The sequence below is a fragment of the Jaculus jaculus genome, chromosome 12 (genome assembly GCF_020740685.1).
Source record: "Jaculus jaculus isolate mJacJac1 chromosome 12, mJacJac1.mat.Y.cur, whole genome shotgun sequence".
Lineage (NCBI taxonomy): Eukaryota > Metazoa > Chordata > Mammalia > Rodentia > Dipodidae > Jaculus > Jaculus jaculus.
In genome coordinates, this window is record NC_059113.1 from 80,926,123 (window position 1) to 80,950,540 (window position 24,418).

General features: G+C 37.3%; 1 protein-coding gene across 2 annotated transcripts in view; it reads left to right on the top strand.

Moving 5' to 3' along the window:
* The first annotated feature begins 19 nt into the window (after positions 1-19).
* Positions 20-24,418, top strand: part of Pcdh10 (protocadherin 10) — a 57,586-nt gene continuing 33,187 nt past the window's right edge. For both annotated transcript variants that reach the window (XM_045131094.1, XM_004655816.2), the window contains exons 1-4: positions 20-3,470; positions 5,072-5,130; positions 5,646-5,752; positions 12,824-13,129. In XM_045131094.1, the coding sequence (XP_044987029.1) occupies positions 834-3,470; positions 5,072-5,130; positions 5,646-5,752; positions 12,824-13,129 (3,109 nt within the window). In that variant the 5' untranslated portion in view covers positions 20-833. The remainder of the gene's footprint in view (positions 3,471-5,071; positions 5,131-5,645; positions 5,753-12,823; positions 13,130-24,418) is intronic.

Sequence of the window (24,418 nt, forward strand, 5' to 3'; positions counted from 1 at the left end):
CGCTCGGGGCTCAGAAACTGCCAGCCGAGATCTCGGGCTCTGGGGCTGAAGCAGGAGGAAGGAAGGACTGGAAGGAAAAGAGGCACGTTCAGAAGGGAAGAGAGGCTCAAGAAGAAAACAGCAGAAAATAAACTGCTTGCTTTATTTACCGAAGCAAGTTAAGGACAGAGGGAGACGAGAAGATGAAAGCTAAACGATGCCAATAGAGCGAAAGAAGGGGGGGGAATGTCCAGAAGAACGTCCATCCGGAGAGATGTAGAGAATGAAAGTTTTATGCTGCAGAGCCGTGCTGTGTTTTTCCAGTACAAAATTCTCTCGCTGTTTTTAAGCCCTCTCGCGTTTGCCAGCCGTTGACATTAGAGGCATGTTCAGCGGTGCCACCAGCCTCTCCTCTTCCTCTTCATCTTCCTCCTCCTCCCTTTCTTCCTCCTCATTCTCCTCCCATCAGCAAGAAGACAAACCGAGGACAGTCTTGAAATATCGCAATTTCCTTGGGATTTGGCAGCGCCGCGTTGCGCCAAGACTGTCGGAATAAAGGACGCTGACTATTGTACTATCATTATTTTATTAATTGGTCGGTGGGAAGATTACAGATGAGAAAGGGGGCATCTGTCACCTTTCTTGAAAGAAAAAAAAATGCGGATGCATTTGGGGGCTCTCTAAAATGAAGCAAAATAAATAGTTTTTAATTTTTTTAAGAAAAACAATTCCACAGAACCCCCACACGTAGTACACATTTATTTGAATTTTTTGAATATTTTTTCTTTTCTTTTTGTTCGTGTGGGGGGGGAGGTAATCGGGTGGCTGGCTGGCTCCAGGAAGCTTCTTTGGACATGATTGTGCTATTCCTCTTTTCCTTGCTCTGGATGGTAGAAGGAGTCTTTCCCCAGCTTCATTACACGGTGCAGGAGGAACAGGAACATGGCACTTTCGTGGGGAATATCGCTGAAGATCTGGGCTTGGACATTACAAAACTTTCAGCTCGCAGATTTCAGACCGTGGCCAACTCACGGACCCCTTACTTGGACCTCAACCTGGAGACTGGGGTGCTGTACGTAAATGAGAAAATCGACCGCGAACAAATCTGTAAGCAGAGCCCCTCTTGCGTCCTGCACCTAGAGGTCTTCCTGGAGAACCCCCTGGAACTGTTCAGGGTGGAGATTGAAGTGCTGGACATTAATGACAATCCTCCCTCCTTCCCGGAGCCCGACCTCACGGTGGAAATCTCAGAGAGCGCCACGCCAGGCACGCGCTTCCCCTTGGAGAGCGCATTCGACCCAGACGTGGGCACCAACTCCTTGCGAGACTACGAGATCACCCCGAACAGCTACTTCTCCCTGGACGTGCAGACCCAAGGGGATGGCAACCGATTCGCCGAGCTGGTGCTGGAGAAGCCACTGGACCGGGAGCAACAAGCGGTGCACCGCTACGTGCTGACCGCGGTGGACGGGGGCGGAGGAGGGGGAGGTGGAGGGGAAGGAGGAGGGGGAGGTGGCGGGGGAGCCGGCCTGCCCCCCCAGCAGCAGCGCACCGGTACGGCCCTGCTCACCATCCGAGTGCTGGACTCCAACGACAACGTGCCCGCGTTCGACCAACCCGTCTACACCGTGTCCCTCCCGGAGAACTCGCCGCCGGGTACCCTGGTCATCCAGCTCAATGCCACCGATCCGGACGAAGGCCAGAACGGGGAGGTCGTGTACTCCTTCAGCAGTCACATTTCACCCCGGGCTCGGGAGCTCTTCGGACTGTCGCCTCGCACTGGTCGCTTGGAGGTGAGTGGCGAGCTGGACTATGAAGAGAGCCCTGTATACCAGGTGTATGTCCAAGCCAAGGACCTGGGCCCCAACGCCGTGCCCGCGCACTGCAAGGTGCTGGTGCGGGTGCTGGATGCCAATGACAACGCGCCCGAGATCAGCTTCAGCACCGTGAAGGAGGCGGTGAGCGAGGGCGCGGCGCCGGGTACCGTGGTGGCCCTGTTCAGCGTGACCGATCGCGACTCGGAGGAGAACGGGCAGGTGCAGTGCGAGCTCCTGGGGGACGTGCCCTTCCGCCTCAAGTCCTCCTTCAAAAACTACTATACCATCGTCACCGAGGCGCCCTTGGACCGAGAGGCCGGGGACTCCTATACTCTGACGGTCGTGGCCCGCGACCGAGGCGAGCCCGCGCTGTCCACCAGTAAATCCATCCAGGTGCAGGTGTCGGACGTGAACGACAACGCGCCCCGCTTCAGCCAGCCTGTCTACGACGTGTATGTGACCGAAAACAACGTGCCCGGCGCCTACATCTACGCGGTGAGCGCCACGGACCGGGACGAAGGGGCCAATGCCGAGCTAGCCTACTCCATCCTGGAGTGCCAGATTCAGGGCATGAGCGTGTTCACCTACGTGTCCATCAACTCGGAGAACGGCTACCTGTACGCCCTGCGCTCTTTCGACTATGAGCAGCTCAAAGACTTCAGCTTTCAAGTGGAAGCCCGGGACGCCGGCAGCCCGCAGGCGCTGGCGGGCAACGCCACGGTCAACATCCTCATCGTGGATCAGAATGACAACGCCCCCGCCATTGTGGCACCCCTCCCGGGGCGCAACGGAACTCCCGCCCGTGAGGTGCTCCCGCGTTCCGCCGAGCCGGGCTACCTGCTCACCCGCGTGGCCGCGGTGGACGCCGACGACGGCGAGAACGCGCGGCTCACCTACAGCATCGTGCGTGGCAACGAGATGAACCTGTTCCGCATGGACTGGCGCACCGGGGAGCTCCGCACCGCGCGCCGGGTCCCCGCCAAGCGCGACCCCCAGCGGCCTTACGAGCTGGTAATCGAGGTTCGCGACCACGGTCAGCCTCCCCTGTCCTCCACGGCCACCCTGGTGGTTCAGCTGGTGGACGGCGCCGTGGAGCCCCAGGGCGGGGGCGGGGGAGGAGGTGCAGGGTCCGGGGAGCACCAGCGTCCCAGTCGCGCTGGTGGCGGGGAGAACTCGCTGGACCTCACGCTCATCCTCATCATCGCGCTGGGCTCCGTGTCCTTCATCTTCCTGCTGGCCATGATTGTGCTAGCCGTGCGGTGTCAGAAGGAGAAAAAGCTCAACATATACACGTGTCTGGCGAGCGACTGCTGCCTCTGCTGCTGCTGCTGCGGCGGTGGGGGCTCCACCTGCTGCGGCCGCCAAGCCCGGGCGCGCAAGAAGAAACTCAGTAAATCGGACATTATGCTGGTACAGAGCTCTAACGTACCGAGCAACCCCGCCCAGGTGCCCGTGGAGGAGTCCGGGGGCTTTGGTTCCCACCACCACAACCAGAATTACTGCTACCAGGTCTGCCTCACCCCAGAGTCCGCCAAGACCGACCTGATGTTCCTCAAACCATGTAGCCCTTCCCGGAGTACAGACACTGAGCACAATCCCTGTGGGGCCATCGTCACCGGGTACAGCGACCAGCAGCCCGACATCATCTCCAACGGAAGCATTTTGTCCAACGAGGTAAGGCTGAAGCGAAAGGACCACCATCTCTCATCTCCTCCATCAGAAAGCCTCCTCTAGCCAGACCCTGTGTCTCTGATGCACTGTGTATTTAATTTTAGGATGTTAGCTTATTCGTATCTTTGTCTGGGGATTGGGATGTGGGGGTCACCTTTCTCCCCCCACTTGGTGTTGTAAACTAACTTTTGCCTTCTTCCCGACTCTAGCTCCACCCCTCCACATTTCCATTCCTTCCCTTTTGGTTCTTTGCCGCCTTAGAACTTCTTCCTGCCTCTCCCATCTTTCCTTTGAAAAAGCCTTGCCCTTTTCTGAAACCTTGGGGATATAAGGAAAATGCGCGCGGAGGGAGAGAGACTTGTGTAGGGGGAGGGGCTCTCCACCATTGACAAAGGTCTTTTTCTATTTGCATCTGTCCCAGGCCATAATAAAGTTGGTTCTATTTTGCTTTGTTTATCGCTCCTTTCAGTGGCTTGTAAAAACAAGTAAGCTATAGATTGTTGCACTTTACGCAGTTGATTAACTGGATTGCATGTTTTAGCTAACAAGTGATTAGTTCCTTCTCTGAATTTGAGTTGCACAAAAAAAAAAAAAAAAAATGCCTTTAGTTCTGCTCTGGACAGCTTTTACAGATGCTCTTGAAGCCGAATGCCCACACAGTGTGAATTTGAATGAAGTTTCTTTGGCACAAACCCCTGTAAGAGTAAACCAACTGAAAGCTTAAACAATTACTATCCTTAGGTATATTTTTTGTAATCTTGCCACTTTTTCTTCCTTTCTTTCTTTTTTTGAGAAATTCCTGCTGTTGGCTTTCTTCATCAAAGAATCTGGCTTGCCAATACTAATTTCTTTTTAAAAGATGGAAAAGTGACAAGTTGGAGAATGGGGAATGGGGACAACCAAACTGGTTCACTGTCAAAAGTTTGGACTGAAAAGGTGTGTGGGCGGTGAAGGCTGGGAGATGACAGAAGACCTCTGGAGGGGGAAATGTGGGGTCCAGGATTATGCATTCCTTTCTTGGTAGCTCTTGTTTTTGAGCTTAGGTATTTCTCATTGACTTTCTTGAATATTTGTACAGCTCATTTGTATCTTACGCACATTTTGAAAATAAACAACAAAATAATTCCAGAAAAAATCCAAACCTTTTGCTTATTGAGCGTGCTGTTTTTCTTGTGTCCATCAGTATACATCTAACACTCTTTAGCCCTCTCAAGAAAGGACATCAGAGTACAGGGTCTATTCTGTTGAAAGCAACAGTTGATGAAGCCTAGCTAGGAGGCTTTTTAAAGGTTTATTTGTATTCTCTCTTAAGAAAAAAAAAACAAAAAAAACATTTAATGTTGGCCATTTTCTTATACCTTGACAGAAGTCTAAAAGAAATATGAACTCAAATGTCCCTATATCTCTCACCTGTTTCTGGCCAGCTATCACTAGCCTGAAGTCTTAGGAATAGCTGAGAATTTGTTAATATAGACACAATTTATTTAAGTCAGATACCTTTCCTACTCACAAATGCAGAATATATGTCAGACTCTCAGAATTCAAGGGCCCTTGATTTCTTTTTCTTTCTTTCTTTTTCTTTTTCTTTTTCTTTTTTTTCCTAGACTAAACACCAGCGAGCAGAGCTCAGCTATCTGGTTGACAGACCACGCCGAGTTAACAGGTATGGGCTCTTTCAGTCCCTAACTTGGTGTGTGAACAATTTACTACCCAGTAAAAGTAGAAAGTAGGTATTTTGATATTAAAAGGTAGAATGTATAAAGTATTTTCACTTAAAGTAGGGTATAAATGTATTCATGTATTGTTTCTACAGAATAAATTTTAAAGATTTTTTTTTTCATTTAATGTACAAATTATAAGATATTTTGTCAGTTTACACTCTTCATGGCTTCTGATAGTTTTCATAATATTTCTAGATAAATATTTGCATCTGTTTTATTAATTTGAGATGGATATATATTTAGTACTAGACATATATTGTCTAACTTTTAAATGTCTTAAATGCATAATTTCTCAAAAACTTGGGTTTAGGTTAATGAAAAGTAGTTGCATGTGGAAATAAAGCCAAGTGCAAGGCCTGTGAATCTGCAGCACACATCTGTGACCATGGGGTGGCAGACGATGTTTTCTGTGTGTTTTCCCTCTTTATCTTCTAATATGCCCCCTTTGTACTTCTAGTTCTGCATTCCAGGAGGCTGACATAGTAAGCTCTAAGGACAGTGGTCATGGGGACAGTGAACAGGGAGACAGTGATCATGATGTCACCAACCGTGGCCAGTCAGCCGGTAAGTGTGTTCGAAGGGCAATCTAAATGCTGATTTGATGGTTATTCACTTAAATGCATCTAGAAAGCATGATACTATAGGAAATGTTATTAACTCCTGGTTCCTAACTCTAAAGAATGATGCCATCAGCCTACATTGGTAATTGTATGTCCAAAGAGAATAGTGAAAATGAACATCCCATTGGAGTGTTGAGCTTAGAAATTCACTGTGACTATGAAGTAATATTCCTTGTGTGGTGTTCTTAAGTGGAATCAAATTGTATACAGAAATCCATAGAGTTCACACTTGGTCCAGCCCCCTTTTGTCAGTTGGTTAAGGTATTAATAGACTTATTTATGGATGAGGTAATTGAGATGAATGAAATTTATATACCCATACAAGGTCATGGGGTGATAAATAGATGACTAGGAGGTAGAATCCAAATTCCACACTTTCCAGAGTTATGTTTTTACATACATACCAAGTATTACATGGCAAGAAAGAGTGAATAAAAGTCATAAATTAGGTTGAAAGCATGATGCCCAATCCTGAGTCTTTGGCTTCAAGTCATCAGTCAGTCAAAACATGTGGTAACCTGTGTTTCTGAAGCATCTTGGATCTGCTCATGCTCTCCTCAGGATTTTGCATACATCAAAAGTTAAATTCAATTGTATATGATGTGGTTTTTTTTTTTTTTTTATAAACTAACTGATCATCACTGGTGGGAATGGAAATGGCATACAATTTGTTACTGACTCTTACTTTAAGTTTCTCTAAATGATCTACACCTTTATGTCTTATATGAGATCTTCTGACTCTACTCATACTTGAAAGGAGACTCTGAAGAATTCATTTATGAAAGCTGCTTGTTGAACATTTGACATTCTTTTCCTAATTTTGTGCTTATTTGACACATGAGGAAATGGACAGTCTAGACAACTTTTTTGACTTCTAAAAAAAATACCCCTCATTGAACTGCCTCTGAGTACACTCAGCTCATGTGAGATTCAAAGCTAATTCCACGAATCGCATGCCATAGCATGATGCTTTGTAATTTCAAAGTAATATTAGTCCTCGAGAGCGTTCATTCTTTAACACACTTGGTAGCCCTGGGAATGGTGCTGAGGCAGTGTGTCAGAGGGTACTGGACACTCTGTGGTGGCCTGGCAACAGTGGTGGCTACAAGCCTCTTAGTTGGCTAATGTGTGCTATGTCTGTAGCTGTTTAGCCTTGGGAAACCCAGGCAGGAGGAAGGGGGGAAAAAGGCTGCTCAAGGGTCTCTTTATGTTGCTGCAAGTCATTAATATGCAGACCTAATGAGACTTAAGAACTGCCAAGAATCCCCGGAGGTCCCTGCCCCTTGCGGGCCTTCACGCTAAGTGAACAGAGCATCTATTTAATGTCTGGGTTCTTGACAACAAACTAAACCTTGCCAGTAGTTTATATGTGAATACAATGTTCCTTTCATATTTTTTTGCCCTATATATGGTATATGATTTATTGTAGTCTTTAAATAAAACTCTACATTTAGAATTGTACATTTTTATTTATTTTCAGAGTGCCTAATTTAAACACCATCTTCTTAAATCTTTAAAACAAAATGTTTGATATAACAAAAAGGACATCTGTGACATGGTTCTTTAGATGTGTTTTATCCTTTTCTCACCCACTCTCTTTTGCATTTTTTTTTTCCTGTAGCACTCTAGTCTCACTAAACAATTCAATTAGGTTAGTCTCAAAGGCATAATGAGCCCAATAACCTAGCCAAAGAAAGATAAATGAATAAATATTTGCAAAAAAAAGCTGAATTTGTAAAACATATGGAAAGATATTCTTAATGTGACTTCTCAAGAGCTGTGATATCTCACAATGTTTCCATTTTGGATATGCTTCTTTCAGAGTATTTGAGATGTCAAAGCATTTTAAGGACTATTAAAATGTTGACATGTATTCTCTAAAAGGCTAGATAGCTTTATTTTTGACTATCAAAATGCTGATAGTTTCCCCTCTATCTAAATTCTTAAAAATGGAAAAGTACTACAAGATTCCTAACATATTTTTGATTTTGAGAAGTTGCAGGGCAAGCACAATACATTGGATGGAATACTAGCTATTTTAAGATTGAAATAGAGCAGTTATAGTAAAAAGTAATTGCACCCTTGTGTGTTGAATGATCACATTTAAAATGTTTAATGTTGTGGCAAGAATTATTCTCAGTGTTTTCTTTTTAAAATAAAAACTCCAAATGCATAAAATTAAAATACATTTTCTTAGTGACATTTTTTTTCAGTTCGTGCTAAGGTCTGCTATTATCAACTTCACAGCAAGCAGCTGGAATATTTAAAAAAAGATGTTAAGTTTGCTTCACATAGCTGTGTTTTATAATGACATTCCAAGTTAGCAAAATTGGTTAATAAACAAATCCTGCTAAACACCATGTTAGTTGGGAATGTAAACTTACCAATGTGACACTTGAAATATAAAAGTTCGGATATTTCTCTTTCAATTTGCACCTCTTTCCCTCCTGTGCTTTCGCTCACACAGTTCAGCTGGGTATTTCACCTGCTAAAACTTCCAGCTTTGCCCTGACTTTCTCACTTGTGCTAGGCTAGCTTTTCTTTATATTTATTTGTGTCTTTGCTTTATTTTTTAATGTGTAGTCTTAATTTTTGTTCTTCTTTTGTCCCTTTTCTTGATCTTGTCCTTTCTTAGCAGTTAGATGTTCCCAATCTTGTTCACAGAAGGCTTCTAGACATGAAGGCAGCTGCATAGAATCACATAAGCTTTCTCAGTTTGGCTTGCACCTGGCCCCATGTGTGGAATGCTTCTGCCTAACCACAGCTCTTTGGCACTTTTCTTTCTGTAGCCTTGTCAAGGTGCTTTCCGTTTTTTTCAGTGCACTATTGATGTATTGGTTAGATATGGCAGGAGTCCAAGAAGATGTGGTGTGTGCATGCAGAAACCATTGCAAGAGAAAAACTGATTAATCACAGCCCAAAGAGCAAGACAAAAATACACTTTGAAGAAACATATTTCCAAGTTTATTCATTAATTCATTAAATTAATAGTATTTTTTTTCCTTTTAGAACAAGCATTTATTTCTGATTGTATGTTTTTTAACATTATTAATAATAAGTGAACTATATTTATAGAGATCTCTTATTAGAAAGAGCATTTTCTTACATTTATTAAATACCTATACTATTAATAATAGTAAAGACATTCTTCTCTTAAAAATACATTAGCAAGAATTATAGGTGGATGAGTCAATTATTACATGTTAACTTAAAATTATCAGATTTATTTGATGTTTTTGCTGAGATTATACATCATCCATGGTTAGCATTTGGCAATGAATTAAAAAATAAGGTGACTGAAATTGTTTATATTTTCTACATAGTATGTAAAGTATACTATGAAATACATTAATCTATTGTGTGGATGTAATATCTGTGAGAGAATTCTTAAAACCATAAAATACAAGTATCTTTTTCTAAACTCCAATAATATTGTAGAAATTGAGAAATCGGCTTTCACATATAAATAAATATAGTGAATGACCATCAGTTGTTTGCAAAAGCATATTTAACTTGATGATGAGTGGAGATTTACAAATGGCAACATTAAAGTATTAAAAGGAAAGTAAAGACAATTATAAACAATTAGAAAGATGATAAGAAGGGATAAAATCTTGATGTGCATTTTGTATTTAATTTATGAGTGAATTATGTGAGTAAATATCTGGCCCTGAAAAATATTTTCTTAAAATGAATAGCAATTTTATATTTACAATTTATATCACTAAAGTACTTTTAGGTATTTTTTTAAATTAGTTTTGTTTTGTTTTGTTTTGTTTGCCAAAGTAGGGTTTCACTCTAGCTCAGGCTTACCTGAAATTCACTATGTAGTCTCATAGTGGCCTTGAACTCAAGGCAATCCTCCCACCTCTGTCTCCCAAGTGCTGGGATTAAAGGCATGTGCCACCACACCTGGCAATTTTAGGTACTTTAAACATAAGCTAGAAATTTCCTTCAAACAATGAAAAATTCTTTTCTTTTCATTTTTTTAAAGTTGATTTATCATCCTTTTCTCAGGAGTCATGGCATGAGAAAAATATTTATTTATTATTATCTTTATCAGGAAAAGAACACAAGTTGAACACTGCTCTAATTCTCTTTATCATAATTTATTCTTGATGTAATTATCTACTGTTGCAAACTATAAGTGACATGTTCAAAATCATGTGTCTTAAACTTTATCTAAATCTGTCTTTGTAAAATCAGCAGTCTCTCGCATCAGCTGCCATGCATTGTGGTACAGATATTTCTGAAAACTAGAAAAAAACAAATAACTGGAACCAGTGATTTCAAGTACAAACTATATGTTAAGATTTTTCTGAGATATTGTACAAACTTCAAAAATTAAGTTCAGCCTATATTTTTTCTGTTGCATCCATAAAATAGGCATATTAGTCAAGGCATTTTTAAATGAGAAAAATAAATTAAGGTACTTACTAAATCACGATTGGAGCCTTTAAAAAATGTGTGAGAGCATGTAAATGTGATGTTATAATATCTCACATGTTCAGAATATCTGGCCACTCTGTGTAAAATGAGTCATTATTCACAATAGGACCAAATTATACCTCCATGTATTTGTATTAAATGAGAGTAATGGCTAGGGATTAAAGATTAACATTCCTAAATCAATAGCTTTCTAATGGGAGGACCAGTAATCGGATACATTTGTTTGGCTTCCAAACAATATATATGGAAAAATTCATTTTCAATTATTTTCTCTCTTATTTGAAATGCATCAATTATGTTGTCCTTTTCATTTTGATAACCATATCTAAATTTTCCTCATGAGAAATAGATTCACTCATTTTTATTGAAAAAATAATGGTGAAACATTCAGGCAAAAGTTGAGAAACCTCACCTTTCATTCTAGTTAGGTAGAGCTGCATAGAATATTAGCAATAGAATTTCATTTTAAAACAATTAATTCAAAATTTTATTGTATATATTATTAACCAATTTTCCCCTTTGTCATGTGCATTCTTTTAACAGCAAAACTTCATATAGTCCTTATATCTTTGTAAACATGCTGTATGTATTTTTTACACATGCTCAATTCATGTATTCTTCATTAAATTAAAAAAAAAATAACCAATCCTTAGTAATTAAAGTCACTATGAGTTCGAGGCCACACTGAGACTACCTGGTGAATTCCAGGTCATCCTGGACTAGAGTGAGACTCTACCTTGAAAATCAAAAAAATTAATAGGTAATATGTGTAAAAGACTCCCATCAGTTTCAAGGGTAAATCTTGTTTGAGAACTCAAAGCATTCATGATATTCATAAGAGTAGAAGTGTGCTCATTAAATAAATATTATATTGTTGGTTAAAAGCATTCAAGTTTTTTCCTAACTTAGTATAAGTTTGAATTTTTTATATACATCAATCATATATTGGTTATTTCAAATTATTCAAACTTTAAAACTCATTCAGGGAGCATGCTTTCATATTTAGAGAACATAGGCATTCTATCTTTGTCTTACATGGTTTTCATATAGTTCTACATACCAAACTTAGAGGGTGAAGCAGAAAAATTCAGGAGTTCCATGTCATTCTGGACTTACATAGAAAGATCTAAAACAGCCTGGGAGCTGGATAGAAAGACACTAGCTCAAAAACAAAACAAAACAAACAAAAAAGCAAATATAGTATTTTGTAGTACTCAACAATTTTGTGCTTGATTGAGAAACTCGGTGGACTTGCTTGGTCATAATTCCATAACATTAGGAGTTTGGTCTCTCTATGGAAGCCAGTTTGGCATTGTCAGTCAAAATCACTTACTCAGATATAACAGTTTTGTGTTGAATAACAGACATATTTACAATATTGGCAAGCACTAAGGCATCTACCAGTGGTATCTGTAACTGATTGACACTGTATTCGGCTACTCTGGTTTCACTAATTATAGTCATTTGTTCTGGGTTTTTCTGGGGTGCTGTATCATACATGCTTTGTAGGTATAGGGACTACTGGAATGCCAGTGACAAATGCCTTTAGGAAGTCATTTCTTAGGGGCTTAAGACTGCACACTTTTAGCTGCCCATATAATGTTATTTCATTCTTATTAGCTACTATATTAATCTGTGGACAATATTTCTGTTGAATTCCATCCTCCACTCCATCTCTTGGTCCCATAAACTAAGTATCATTGTTAACTTGGGGAAATGGCTCAGACTGCAAAACACTTGCTGTGCAAGCAAGGTGACCCCAGCACCGTAGAAATGAAGGGTAGTTGTGGTAATTCACCTGTACCCAGAAGAAAGAGAACCTCTGGCACAGTTGGCAAGATAATCGCGCTGAGTATCCATAAATAAGGTGGAGAGTAATCGAGGAAGACATGGGATGTCAACCTCTGGGCTCCACTTGTATACACACACATGCACTCACACACACTGCTTGCTATATTTTTTTCATTTTTGTCCATCAAAACCAAAACCTCAGATCATTCATTCATTTTCCTTTTACACACCTTGGGTTGTGGGATATAAAGCCCCTGAACATGGAACATTTCTCTATTACAAGATCTAGGAGACATTTTGTTTTAACAACCATTCTTTTTCCCATTTGCCATTTCCTAGTCATTTAGAAAGTATAGAGCCAACAATTTTAGTTTTGAAATATCAGTTTCAGAGATATTTCACAATTTAGTATTACTAATTTTTTATCTTTTTCAAATTATAATAAGAAATGATGTAGAGACCTATTTGGTTCCAGTCAGTCTATGATACGAATTATTTGTGAAGCTACCTTTACTCTTCCCCCATCACTCTTGATGTTACCTGCAGTCTTTCACCTTGTTAACTACATCCATGCTTTCTTGTCTTTTCTTCCTTTTCCCCCTTCCCTCCTTCCTTCCTTCCTTCCTTCCTTCCTTCCTTCCTTCCTTCCTTCCTTCCTTCCTTCCTTCTTTCCTTCCTTCCTTCTTTCCTTCCTCCCTTCCTCCCTTCCTCCCTCCCTTCCTCCTTCTCTTTCTCTCTCCCTCTTTCTTTCTGTCTTTCATTCCTTTACTCCCAGGTATGGATCTCTTCTCTAACTGCACCGAGGAGTGTAAGGCACTGGGCCACTCAGATCGCTGCTGGATGCCTTCTTTTGTTCCTTCTGACGGGCGCCAGGCTGCGGATTATCGCAGCAACCTGCATGTCCCTGGCATGGACTCTGTTCCAGACACCGAAGTGTTTGAACCTCCAGAAGCCCAGCCTGGGACAGAGCGATCCTTCTCCACATTTGGCAAAGAGAAGGCCCTTCATGGAACGCTGGAGAGGAAAGAGCTGGATGGACTGCTGTCTAATACACGAGCGCCTTACAAACCACCATATTTGAGTAAGTATCACACAAAAAGCTGTATAAAAATATTCCCATTGAGGAAATAGAAGTCCAACACTTCGCATTGTGCAAAGAAAGTTCAAGTTGTTTTGGAAACTGATAGAAATGACTTTTGGATGCAGGCAGTAATTTAGTACAGATAGTGGATATTTTTTAAGAGAGGATGGATTCCTGGGTTAGGGTGTCTCTCTTAACACCAAAGCACAAGTTTTCCTTTAATGAAATTATTTTCAAGTGTTCATATATTTCTCAAGACTATAGGATTCTTAGTTGATTCTTGTGTGTGTTGAAGGGTTAATTTGCAGTGGGAGAACTTCCTTGTGGAACTCCTCTCAGTGATGGAGCAGCTGAGACACCCCAGTTCTCCCTTTATGTTACTATGGGCTGAATCTAGGGCTTTGTGCATGGTTGCCAAGCACTAGACCACTGACAAGTATCTTCAAGCTTGGTGTCATGTCAAGAATCGTGCTTCTTACTGATTCTGGATGAAATTATCACTTAATCAGGATTTTCCCATAGTGATGTTAAACACATTAGACCAAATTTAGAAAACAGCATAGACAGTTTTTCAGCATTTGACATCTGCTAACAAATTATTGTCTCAAGTCAAGTCTAATGAGAAGCAGAGAACCTCTGAGAGGCAGGTACACCTGTATAGCTACATTCTTCATGCATCTAAAAGACTACAGTCCTCTAACACAGACACTAGAGACAGTGATTCTTGTTGTACTCAATACTTTCAATATTGGAACCAGATAATTATTCCTTGTACAGCCATTGTGGTCAATAAAAATGTTCTGGTAGAGTTCTTCTCAGGTTCTTAGTAATGAAATCATCCCATTGCTTCCATGCTATTTATGAACCATTTCCTTGTTACTAATGGATGAATACTTTGATAATTCAATCTTTGTTAAACCATATAAATAATAATTGATAAAGGGGATACTTTATGACAACTCAATCAAAAATGAGTTCTACTTGGTACTGAGAAAGATCTATTCCACTTTATGTATTTTTGCAGCTTTAGATGAAAAAATAAACCATATAGGCATGAGCTAGAGACAACTGATGAGACAGATTTTCCATGTATCATTTCTTGTTGGAGTGATGAAATACAAGGGATTGTGTTTTAAAGAAAACTTAAAAGAAAGGGAAAAAAATGTAACATACATATTAGCCATTAGAACCGTGCAATGAGAAAGGCACAGAATGAATATTTCAAGGCATAACTTTACCATGTACATTGATGATAAGAACAGACAGGTGAACTATGACAACAGCAGTAAGATTCCCATCAGATGCCTACATTTAGGGTAGCAATGACTATCATGTTCTGGCTAGGAGAGATTGTGGTCAACATTTCACATTATATAGAAACACCATAAATCTGACAGGGCATGACACTTTTGCACTTTAAAACCAATTAATTATGTCTTCCAAAAGTCATTACTATTTCAATAGCCTTCTTTTCAGTTATAACATTCAAAGAGAATAAATAGATAAATTCTTAAGAAGTCTAAAATTTGAATGCTAATATCCTAATGTTCAACCTACATTTACACGTATTGGTGACCACACACAGGATAAGACCAAATTTTTATATATGGGGGCCATAATGATGTCCTCATTCCTCAAACTGAATTATAGATCTAAAATTATATTTTTGTTAAAAATAAAATGTTTCCAAAATTACACTAGCATATTTCAATATGGCTTCAAGTAACTTTAAGATGCAAACTACTAAAGTACATTATTAGTAACTTTAAATAAGGAATATGTAATTCAAAGAAATCAAAATTTTTACTTTTGTAAGAATACAAATACTTTTTAGCATACATTGTCATGCAAATGAACTCTAAAGATGGTATAAAAATCAATTTTTTTCCTTAATACTCTTGTATTTACTAGTCTTAGTAAATTACAGTTACAGGTAAAATTGGAATCTAAAAAACTTAAAAATGTTTTTTCTCTACTTATTAGCTTTTCTTTTTAATAAAGACTATGGATAGCAATGCTTACTAATAAAATGATAATGTTGCTTATAGTTCAGCCCAAATTTCACTCCTTCTTAAAAACATTATTATTTTCATGTAGAAACCTGACTTCAAATGTTATGGGTTTTGTCAGCTTATATTCATGTTTTTAGTAATCAAATGCATCTATTATGTAGGGTAAATTTAGATTTGTATGCCTATTGTCTGGTCATATGTGTTGTAACAAATCAGTTTATAGTAATGTTAGAATGTTAGATTCTTTTTTTCATTATCCATTTTAGCCATTTCACACTGTGCAAAATTTTCAGTTTGGGTTCAATATAACATAAATGGAAAATAAGCAGTAAAAATGTGTTTATAATACTATATTTAGTTTTTTCAAAATTTTAATCACATCTGAGGGTTTTTTGTTTTAAAATAAAATTTACCATTTTATGACACCTTAAAATTCTCTTTGAGACCTGACTTAATAGGCATAGCCAATTTTATTGCTAATCAAATAGTACAAAAGTATAAACTAAAATTATTTCTGACCACCTGCCACTTCACATGGTAAGAATTCCTAATATTGTGTCATTTATCATCAAGAACGGAAATGTCTTCATCTTCTAAATTAAAAAGCACATACCTTATGTGATTAAAGATGCTAAAGATTGATTCTAATTACTTGCTTTTAATCAGAATGTTGAAATAATTATGGAGATTGTGGTTTTACTTTTGCTAAACATGCATTTAGTTGTATAGTGAATACTATGTACATTTTGATGTTTACAAAAGTGTATATTTAGTTACCTTTGGTAATTTATTTATAAAAAAGTAGCACAGCTGTCAGTGTAATTAATACAATGGTTACATAGTTTACAAGTTTACATAGATCATTTTCTCTGTCAACAACTTATAATTTCTATAGCTATGTTAAATATGCAAAATAGAAAAAGCCAACTATTAAACAAAATAACTGCTTGCACACAATAAACATGTACTCTATGTTAGAAAATACTAAAATGCAGTAGAATTTCCTTTCATAACATACAGCATGATATGCTTAGTAAAATAAAACTTTTCAAATGCTAATAGAAAAATCTGAGCGTATCTACCATTACTTCCTGAGTCAATTGTGGGCACTAGACTTCCCCACACTTTCTTACTTCATTACAATGTTGTAGTTGTCATCACAGTAGCAGAACTATACACTGAGGAAACAAACCTAATTATGTTGACTGTGGCCTCTTATCTAAAACATCTGTCCTCGATTTACCTGATTTTTTTTTCTTTTAGCTTAGCTTATTCTTTGTTTCATTACAGTATAATCTTATTGAGTACAATTATACCTCTGAAATAAAATTAATAACCACTTTCATGACATTTGAATTGAAGTAAAACATTCTACAGAGATTAAAAATTACATTGCATTTTTATCATGAAAAAATAAGGTTATATTTTTAATTTTAGACCTGTTATTTGAATCTAGTCTTTTAAATGACACAGTATGTTATAGATGAAACAATCATTATAGTTTAAGCAAATGACATACATAAAATTGCCTTGAGGAAGGCAGTTTATAAAAAAAACTGTTACTTATATAATTTTTTTAAGTTTGATCATTAATTTTGATAATAATTAATTGATAGTTTTAGCCTCACTCTTTCATGTGGTTTTGTCTTATCACACCATTTCTTGAGATTTTTGACAGTGAATATTCATTTTTAAGCTCAGTGACTCTAAGCCACACAAAAGTGAAGTCATAAAGCTTTGTTACTTTGAAGATTCTCATGTGTTTAAAGTGTTATACAGAGATAAATTATATTGAGTAAACTAAGGAAACTACACATATAGAATGTTCTTAGAATATTTCAAGACATTTTCCAGAATCATCAGATTATAGGGAATCACTTACTAAAGCATATGGTATAGGCCATCCTACCTTCATAGTGTATACAACATTCAGAATAGCCCATAAATGCCAAAACATCACTCTGTCCTTCTTTATTTTTGCCATCTTGTGAGCTCTTTACAAATTTTTCACCCACCCATATTATAACAAAAATTTTCAAATATTTGAAACATTTTGTTAAAGATCTTGCTGACAGTTTACCTAGTTCTCTTTTTGGTAAATCTAATTTGAGGAGAAATTGTTTAGGCATCTGTATATATCCTTTCTGTGAGCATTTCAAATTTTTAGTTGATAGGAATTGTAGATCATGTTTTGTTTAGTAACATTTCTTCCAATGTCTTCGTTATCTCAGTCTGCCTTCCCTGAATTTTTATAATTTGCTGAACTAAGTAGTGTGATAGGAGCATAAAAAGAATTCAAATAAAATGACTTTTTTTTTTTTTTGGTTTCTCGAGGTAGGGTCTCACTCCAGTTCAGACTGACCTGGAATTCACTATGGAATCTCAGGGTGGCCTCGAACTCATGGTAATCCTCCTACCTCCGCCTCCAGAGTGCTGGGATTAAAGGAGTGCACCACCACACCCAGCTTAAATGACGTTTTTATTGAAACACATTACTCACATATTTATTTCACACTCTGTGATGTTATCAGTCTGTTAAACTTATAGTGTTTGCATTATACATTTTTGTCATATAAACCCAGTCATCGCAATGAAGGCAAACATGTTTATTTTTAATTTTATATGTGTACATTTATATTCACATTCACTGGTCTTCTAATGTCTGTTTCTTAGTCATAAACTATTTCAGGGAATTGTTTTGTTGTTGTTTTTCTCTCTGTCTCTTCTTTCCTCATTTTTATATCCTTGAACTTGATTTATATATATTTTCAGTTTCTCTTACAAATCTGTGATCTTAGAATCATACCAATCATGCTACTTTTGCATTAATTTTCTATATTCGAGGATTATAAAGAAATACCGGATTAGCAAAATAGTGTCCTCACTTTAACCCTGTGGTAAGAAATAAATAATAACCCAGGATCAGTTGACAAGTCCAGTCTTACTCATATTTCTTCTGTGTCTACTGTTAGAATTTAATGTTCACCAAATGACATTATATTCCACTACTATGAAAAATGATAATCTATTCACAATTCATATCATTACTGTGCTTAACTGATGGCAGCAATTGCCTGGAGCCTCCCTAGAACCTGAGGAACAAGAGATAATAGGACATTATGATTTTTTTAGTTTCTTGGTACTGATGTATCTTAATTACTATGAATTAAAGTGAAATTTATTAAAACCCTTCTGAGAGGCAGATATGAAACATCATTTCATTATATATCCATGTTTGATTCTGTTTCTTATCCACACATGCTTCCATTTCTCTTGGCAAATTATATATTTAGACATTAGTATTTCTCTATAACTTACTTAATTTCATTTCAACCCTGTGCATACCAATACATTAGTATTAGTTATTATCTTAAAATCTGGTCCTCTTGCTGAAGAATTGTTGCATAGTTTCTTTAATCAACATACTTGATACTTTTATAATCTGCTGTATCACTTAAATATGGCATCAAATTGAGTGGAACTTATTGTGCCAGTTTTACCTGTGGTTTATCCAAACCTTCATATTTTGAAAAACAAAATAAGATAACCATAATTAAAAGTGATTAGTAGTTTATCAGACATATAAACCTTGCAAAAGTCTCTTTCTGCCATACTGTTTTGTTTCCTGATACAACTACTTTCTTTGCATACATTTTTAAATTAGTTAACCAGCTATTCATATTAAATGATAAATGTTTATGTGACAAAAAGATGAATGAATGGGCATTTTTGAAGTATGTGAATTTTCTTTAATGATGTAATTTATCCATCTATCCATATATTTGTACACATGCACTTTTTATGAACTTCAAGTCAACCTTTTCTTTCTCTTTTTATTAAGAACATACTTAATATTGATATGTCATGTGTTGGTATCATCTTTTCCCTCCTCCCTGACCCTATTTTAGTTAGTTCTATTCCTTTTCTAGATGGCACATGTGCATTTCTTTTTCTTTTTGTTTATTTTTGCTTATTTATTTGAAAGCAATAGACAGACAGAGAAAGAGGTAGAGAGAGAGAATGGGCGTGGTAGGGCCTCCAGCCACTGCAAAGGAACTCCAGATGCATGCGCCACCTTGTGTATCTGGCTAACGTGGGTCCTGGGGAATCGAGCTTCAAACCAGGGTCCTTAGGCTTCACAGGCAAGTGCTTAACTGCTAAGCCATCTCTCTAGCCCACATGTGCATTTCTTTAAAAGGAAATATAATTTTTTCTAATTCAAGATACTGTAATGTTCCTAATAAGACTATTTTAAATATATTTTTTCAATACTAGTTTTATTTTTTCCAATTTATTTTATGATGTTATAGAGAATTAAATTGAGAATTGAGTCATACTTCTTAAGTCTCTTCTAGGTTTACTACTTCCCATTTGTGACCTAGTGTGTGAGACATACTATACTGTAACATCAGCTTCTTATGTTAGCTTTCATCTCTCACATTTCTGTAGAGCTAACAAGCACCTACATTCTTCTAGCTGTAGTCATTTTCTTATTTACTTCCCATGTTGGAGTTATTCATTTATATCACCCAAAATTATATTTTGAATCTATAGATACATAGTTAATTAAAATATTTTTATGTAAGGGCAAACAGATCAAGTCAGTTGTGTATTTCCATCTTATTGCATAGTGATAGACTGTGTGGTGTTTTATCTATTAGTCAAGGGAAATTTATTTCATATACATTTTTTATTTTATTAATACTTAGCAAATAAATGTTATCATTTTACATTACAGATCATTTCCACTCCCTTTCTTATTTTGTACATTGGTAGTAAACCATGTAAGCATTTGTCCATCATAGGAACTTAACAAAAGAAGATTACTAATTAAAATATAAATACAGTTATATCAACCTGGCATTTTTCTTGTTTCATCATACTGAAGATTTATGAGTGAAAATACAAGCACTTTAAGTTATAAAACTCTTGTTCAAGTCTGGACTATACAAATTGATTTGCCTATCACTTTCATTAAATGATATCCAATACTCAATGTGCTAGACTTTTTTTGGATGAATGCGTCTATTAAAATCCTTTCTATAGGAGTGAGTTAGGTAATGTAGCTTGGAACACATCTGAGGCTGTGATGTTCATTGTTCAAGATTAGTGATGTAATTAATTTGGGCCCAGAGGTATAGGCCTGTAATCTGTTCAGGAGACCAAGGTAGAAAGATGACAGATCCAAGGCCTTTTTAAGGTACAGAGTGAATTCAAGAGAGCTGGAGATGTTATTCAGCGGTAGAACACTGGCTTTAGTATGTGGAAGATCTGACATACAGACACTAGAATGATATAAAATAATAAACAAATGAACAAATAAGTAAATAATAAAATAAGCAACATTGGTTAATAAAGGCTAAAGCCACTGGGCGTGGTGGAACATGCTTTAATCCCAGCACTTGCACTCAGAAGGCAGAGGTAGGAGGATCGCCTTGAGTTCAAGGGCTCACTGAGACTACCAAGGGAATTTCAGGTCAGCCTGAGCTAGGATGAGACCCTACTTTGAAAAAATAACAACAACAACAACAACCCTAAAGCTTGCATAAGGTGAAGCATTGTAATTTTGTAATGTTAACTAAATTACTAAATTCTGAACTGACCTATGCCAGTTCAGGTGGGCAGAGTGTAGGAAGTGTGAAACCATTGAGCCTCAAAATGTAATTATTGCCAAAGGTTGTGGATGGAAACAATTCATAAGCTAGAAAGTTTGCTGTTAATCTAGACTTTCTTATCCAATTCCAGAGTCAATGCATAATAATAAAATCAAGTTACATACATGGTGCATAATATCAAAGCACCTGACCCCTATTTACATTTTAAAAATATGTTAGTTGAAGGTGTAATAGTGACCTTAATTTTGATAAAATTTCTGTGTACACACAATGGAGTGTTAGTCCACATCCCCACCTATAGCTTGAAGTTGTTGAATTCAGCAGAGGATCACAGACAAATTTTCTATGGTCTACATTCTGTTACATGGATATATACACATACATGTTCATCCCGTTCAGAACCATTAAATTACAATCTATTAAATTTAGTTTTCAACTACATCCACCAATTTTCTGAGAAAGAGCATACTGTGGTCATTTTTAATGCAAGAGTGAATTTGCTTCTCTGAGGCCAGATACTCCTCACAGAACAATGTGGTGTTAGTTGAGGAGCAGGGAGATCATAGTAATCTATTTTAGTCCATTTCTTTACTTTTTAAGGTCAGGCTTGTACTTTTGAAAGACCCCTTCATAATACTTAAGAGCAACAACATATTAGCCATGACATTGTGGATGAAGTAGGTTTCTTGTTCCAGTGCCATATAGTATATGTGGCAAATTATTTTTCACTGCTCACAAAAGTTGAGTATAGCATTTCTACCTTTAAAAAATTTCTTTGTGTGTGTGCCTATCTGTGCTTGTATAAGTACAGTTGGGTGAGTGGAAATCAGAGGCAACTCCTCATGTCAGTCCTTGCCTTCCCCCTTGTGTGAGGCAGTCTATCTTTTTCATGGCTGCAAACCCCAGGTTGGCTGGCCTGGGAGCTGACAGGATTCTCCATTCTCCATTTCCCACCTCACAGGAGAAGTGCTAGGATTACAGAAGCTTGCTACTGCATTGGCTTGTGAGTGCTTGGAATCCAAAGTTAGGCCACCATGCTTGTTGCATAAAAGCTAGACCCATGGAGCCATCTATCCTGCATATATTCACCCCTTTTGATATTGACATTAATTAGAATCTTCGGCTAAATGTTGCTTCATTGTTATTTGTTTTCAAATACTAGAAACTTGGCTTTAGAGTATCAAAAAGTATTTTAAGCATCATGCATATTCCAATAAATATATTTAGGCTGAAGATTAAGACATTATTTGATTTTTCAAAAATATATTTGCAAATGGTTATTTTGGTCCTGATATTCAGATAAGTGATAAGACAGTTAGTGTAATAGGATGTCAGTTGCTAGTCATTATATGGCTTGAAAACATACTGAAAACCTGAAGGTGATTTGTAAAATTGACAACAAATTCTAATAGTGCAATGTTGAGATTTCTTTTTCAGGAATATATACATATTATATTATTTATTATATATGATATTGAAAATATTAATTATATATTTCAAGAATATGTGCTCAGGAATATATATTATTATCATTATAATATTATTTAATAATTTAAATTTATTATTATTTAATAATTTATTATTGCTTTTATAATTTTATATGTTATTTATACATATATAATTTTACATATTACATATAATGGCTATGTCCAAGGTGAAATTTAGATATGTCTCAGTAGTTATACATTGATTCATGATTTATTTGAGCATTTTTAGTAAAATAAATCATAAAAGGTAATATAGAATCTATAAGGTTCTATTAAGTGATATTTTACATATGTTATTTAATCAATAATTATTCAATCATCATAAAAAGTAAAGAAAATAGTATACTAAATGTTCCACATTTTCCAACAATTTTTGGCAAAATTAATTCCACTCACAATAAAATACAATTAACTTTTCACTCAGATGTTTTAAAGAAAATCCAGTGATCCTCTTACAACTCATTAATACATAGCACTAGTTTGTTACAGTGTGTTTTTAAAATAACCACAAAACAATATTCTATGTTTAAAACTGCAATTGTTTACTTACATTTAATGGCAAATTATCTCTCTGGTAATAAAAGGATACTTAATGGAAAAGCCCAACATCAATAAATGTATAAGCAGAAAAGATAATTTACTTAGCATGTGCTCTGGCCCATGATTTGTCTTAGCATTTCAGCTATTTCTGTGCTCAATCTATGAAAAATGATTGGTAAGTATCTTTGTATCTTTGTTATTGACTAAAAGTAATCTGTTAATTTAGCGGTTTTTATAGAAGCAAATACTTTTAATTTGAGTACCAGACTATAACGAAAGAGAAGTAAAATTGAGATGTCAGCATTGCACCATTTTTTGAAATCCTACTAGAGAATTGTCAAAAATTATGAACTAGATGCCTAAAAGACACTTAACATATGGAGAATAGCATTTTGGAAAACAGCACATTTTAAGAGTCTAAAAAATGATGCACTGTGAGTTGAGAAGGAAGGCGAGAAATGTTATTATAAATATCAGGTATTTAGATTCATGCTACACAGATAAAATAGTGATACTATAAACTGTTTCAAAGGGAGAAACAAAGAGGAAGTTATACTCAGCATCATGAAAAATTGAAATTACATACTGTAGACCATGTTGTGACACATTGCTATTTGCTTCTGAGAGTCATAAAGACGTAAAAAGTTTTAGAAACACTGAATATAATGTTTATGCTTTCGATGATCTGATGGAATTATACTTGCTAGGCCTTTTCCAAGTTACTAATGTATGCATATGCCATCTGAGATTCGGTCGGCTCACTTGCTCGGCTTTTGATGTTACATGTCCCATGAAATGTTTTTCACAAGCTCAGGCTGGCAAAGACATAAAGAGGTTCAACCAACAGAGGATAAAGCCTCACGAAGTTATTGGCTTCTTCCCCTCTTACCTGTTTCTGTGGTTGTCTTCTTATATTTCTTTCCTTAGAATGTTAGGAGGAAAGCTTTTGGTATCTACTTAATTTTTCTTTTGTTTGTGTATGTGTGTGGTGTGTGTTTATGCAGATATGATTGTGTGCATGTAGACACACATATATGTGGTTGTCTGGTGGTCATCCTCAGATGCTCTCATCTTACTCTCTGAGAGGTTTCTGTATATACTTAGAATTCACCTGCTCTACTACTTTCAGCTGTCACTGAGCCCTAGAAATTCCCTGTCTTTTCTCAGCACTGCTGGGATTATAAGCATGCACCACCATCCCTGGCATTTTAGGTGGGTGCTAGGGATCAGAATTCACCTTCTCAGTTTTGGACAGCAAGCTCTTCACCTACTGAGTCATCTTCCCACTCTGAAATATTGGTTTCTTGATTTATTTACTTTCTGGGTTTTCAAGGTAGGGTCTCACTATAGTCCAAGCTGACCTGTAATTCACTATGTAGTGTCCAGCTGGCTTCAAACTCACAGTGATCCTCCTACAGTGGCTTCGCAAGTGCCGCACCACCACACCCTTAATGCTTGCTTTTCTATGTCACACAATGTCACATAATGTAGAGTGAAATAGGCAGAACAAAAAGTAAGGAATCATAGTATTAGGGAGAGCTTTGGGGAGTTGTACAGAGTTTTAAAATGGGGTTTGTAAATGTTAACTATTCTGTACCTGTATGCATTTGATAAATTACATGCATTAAAAATATA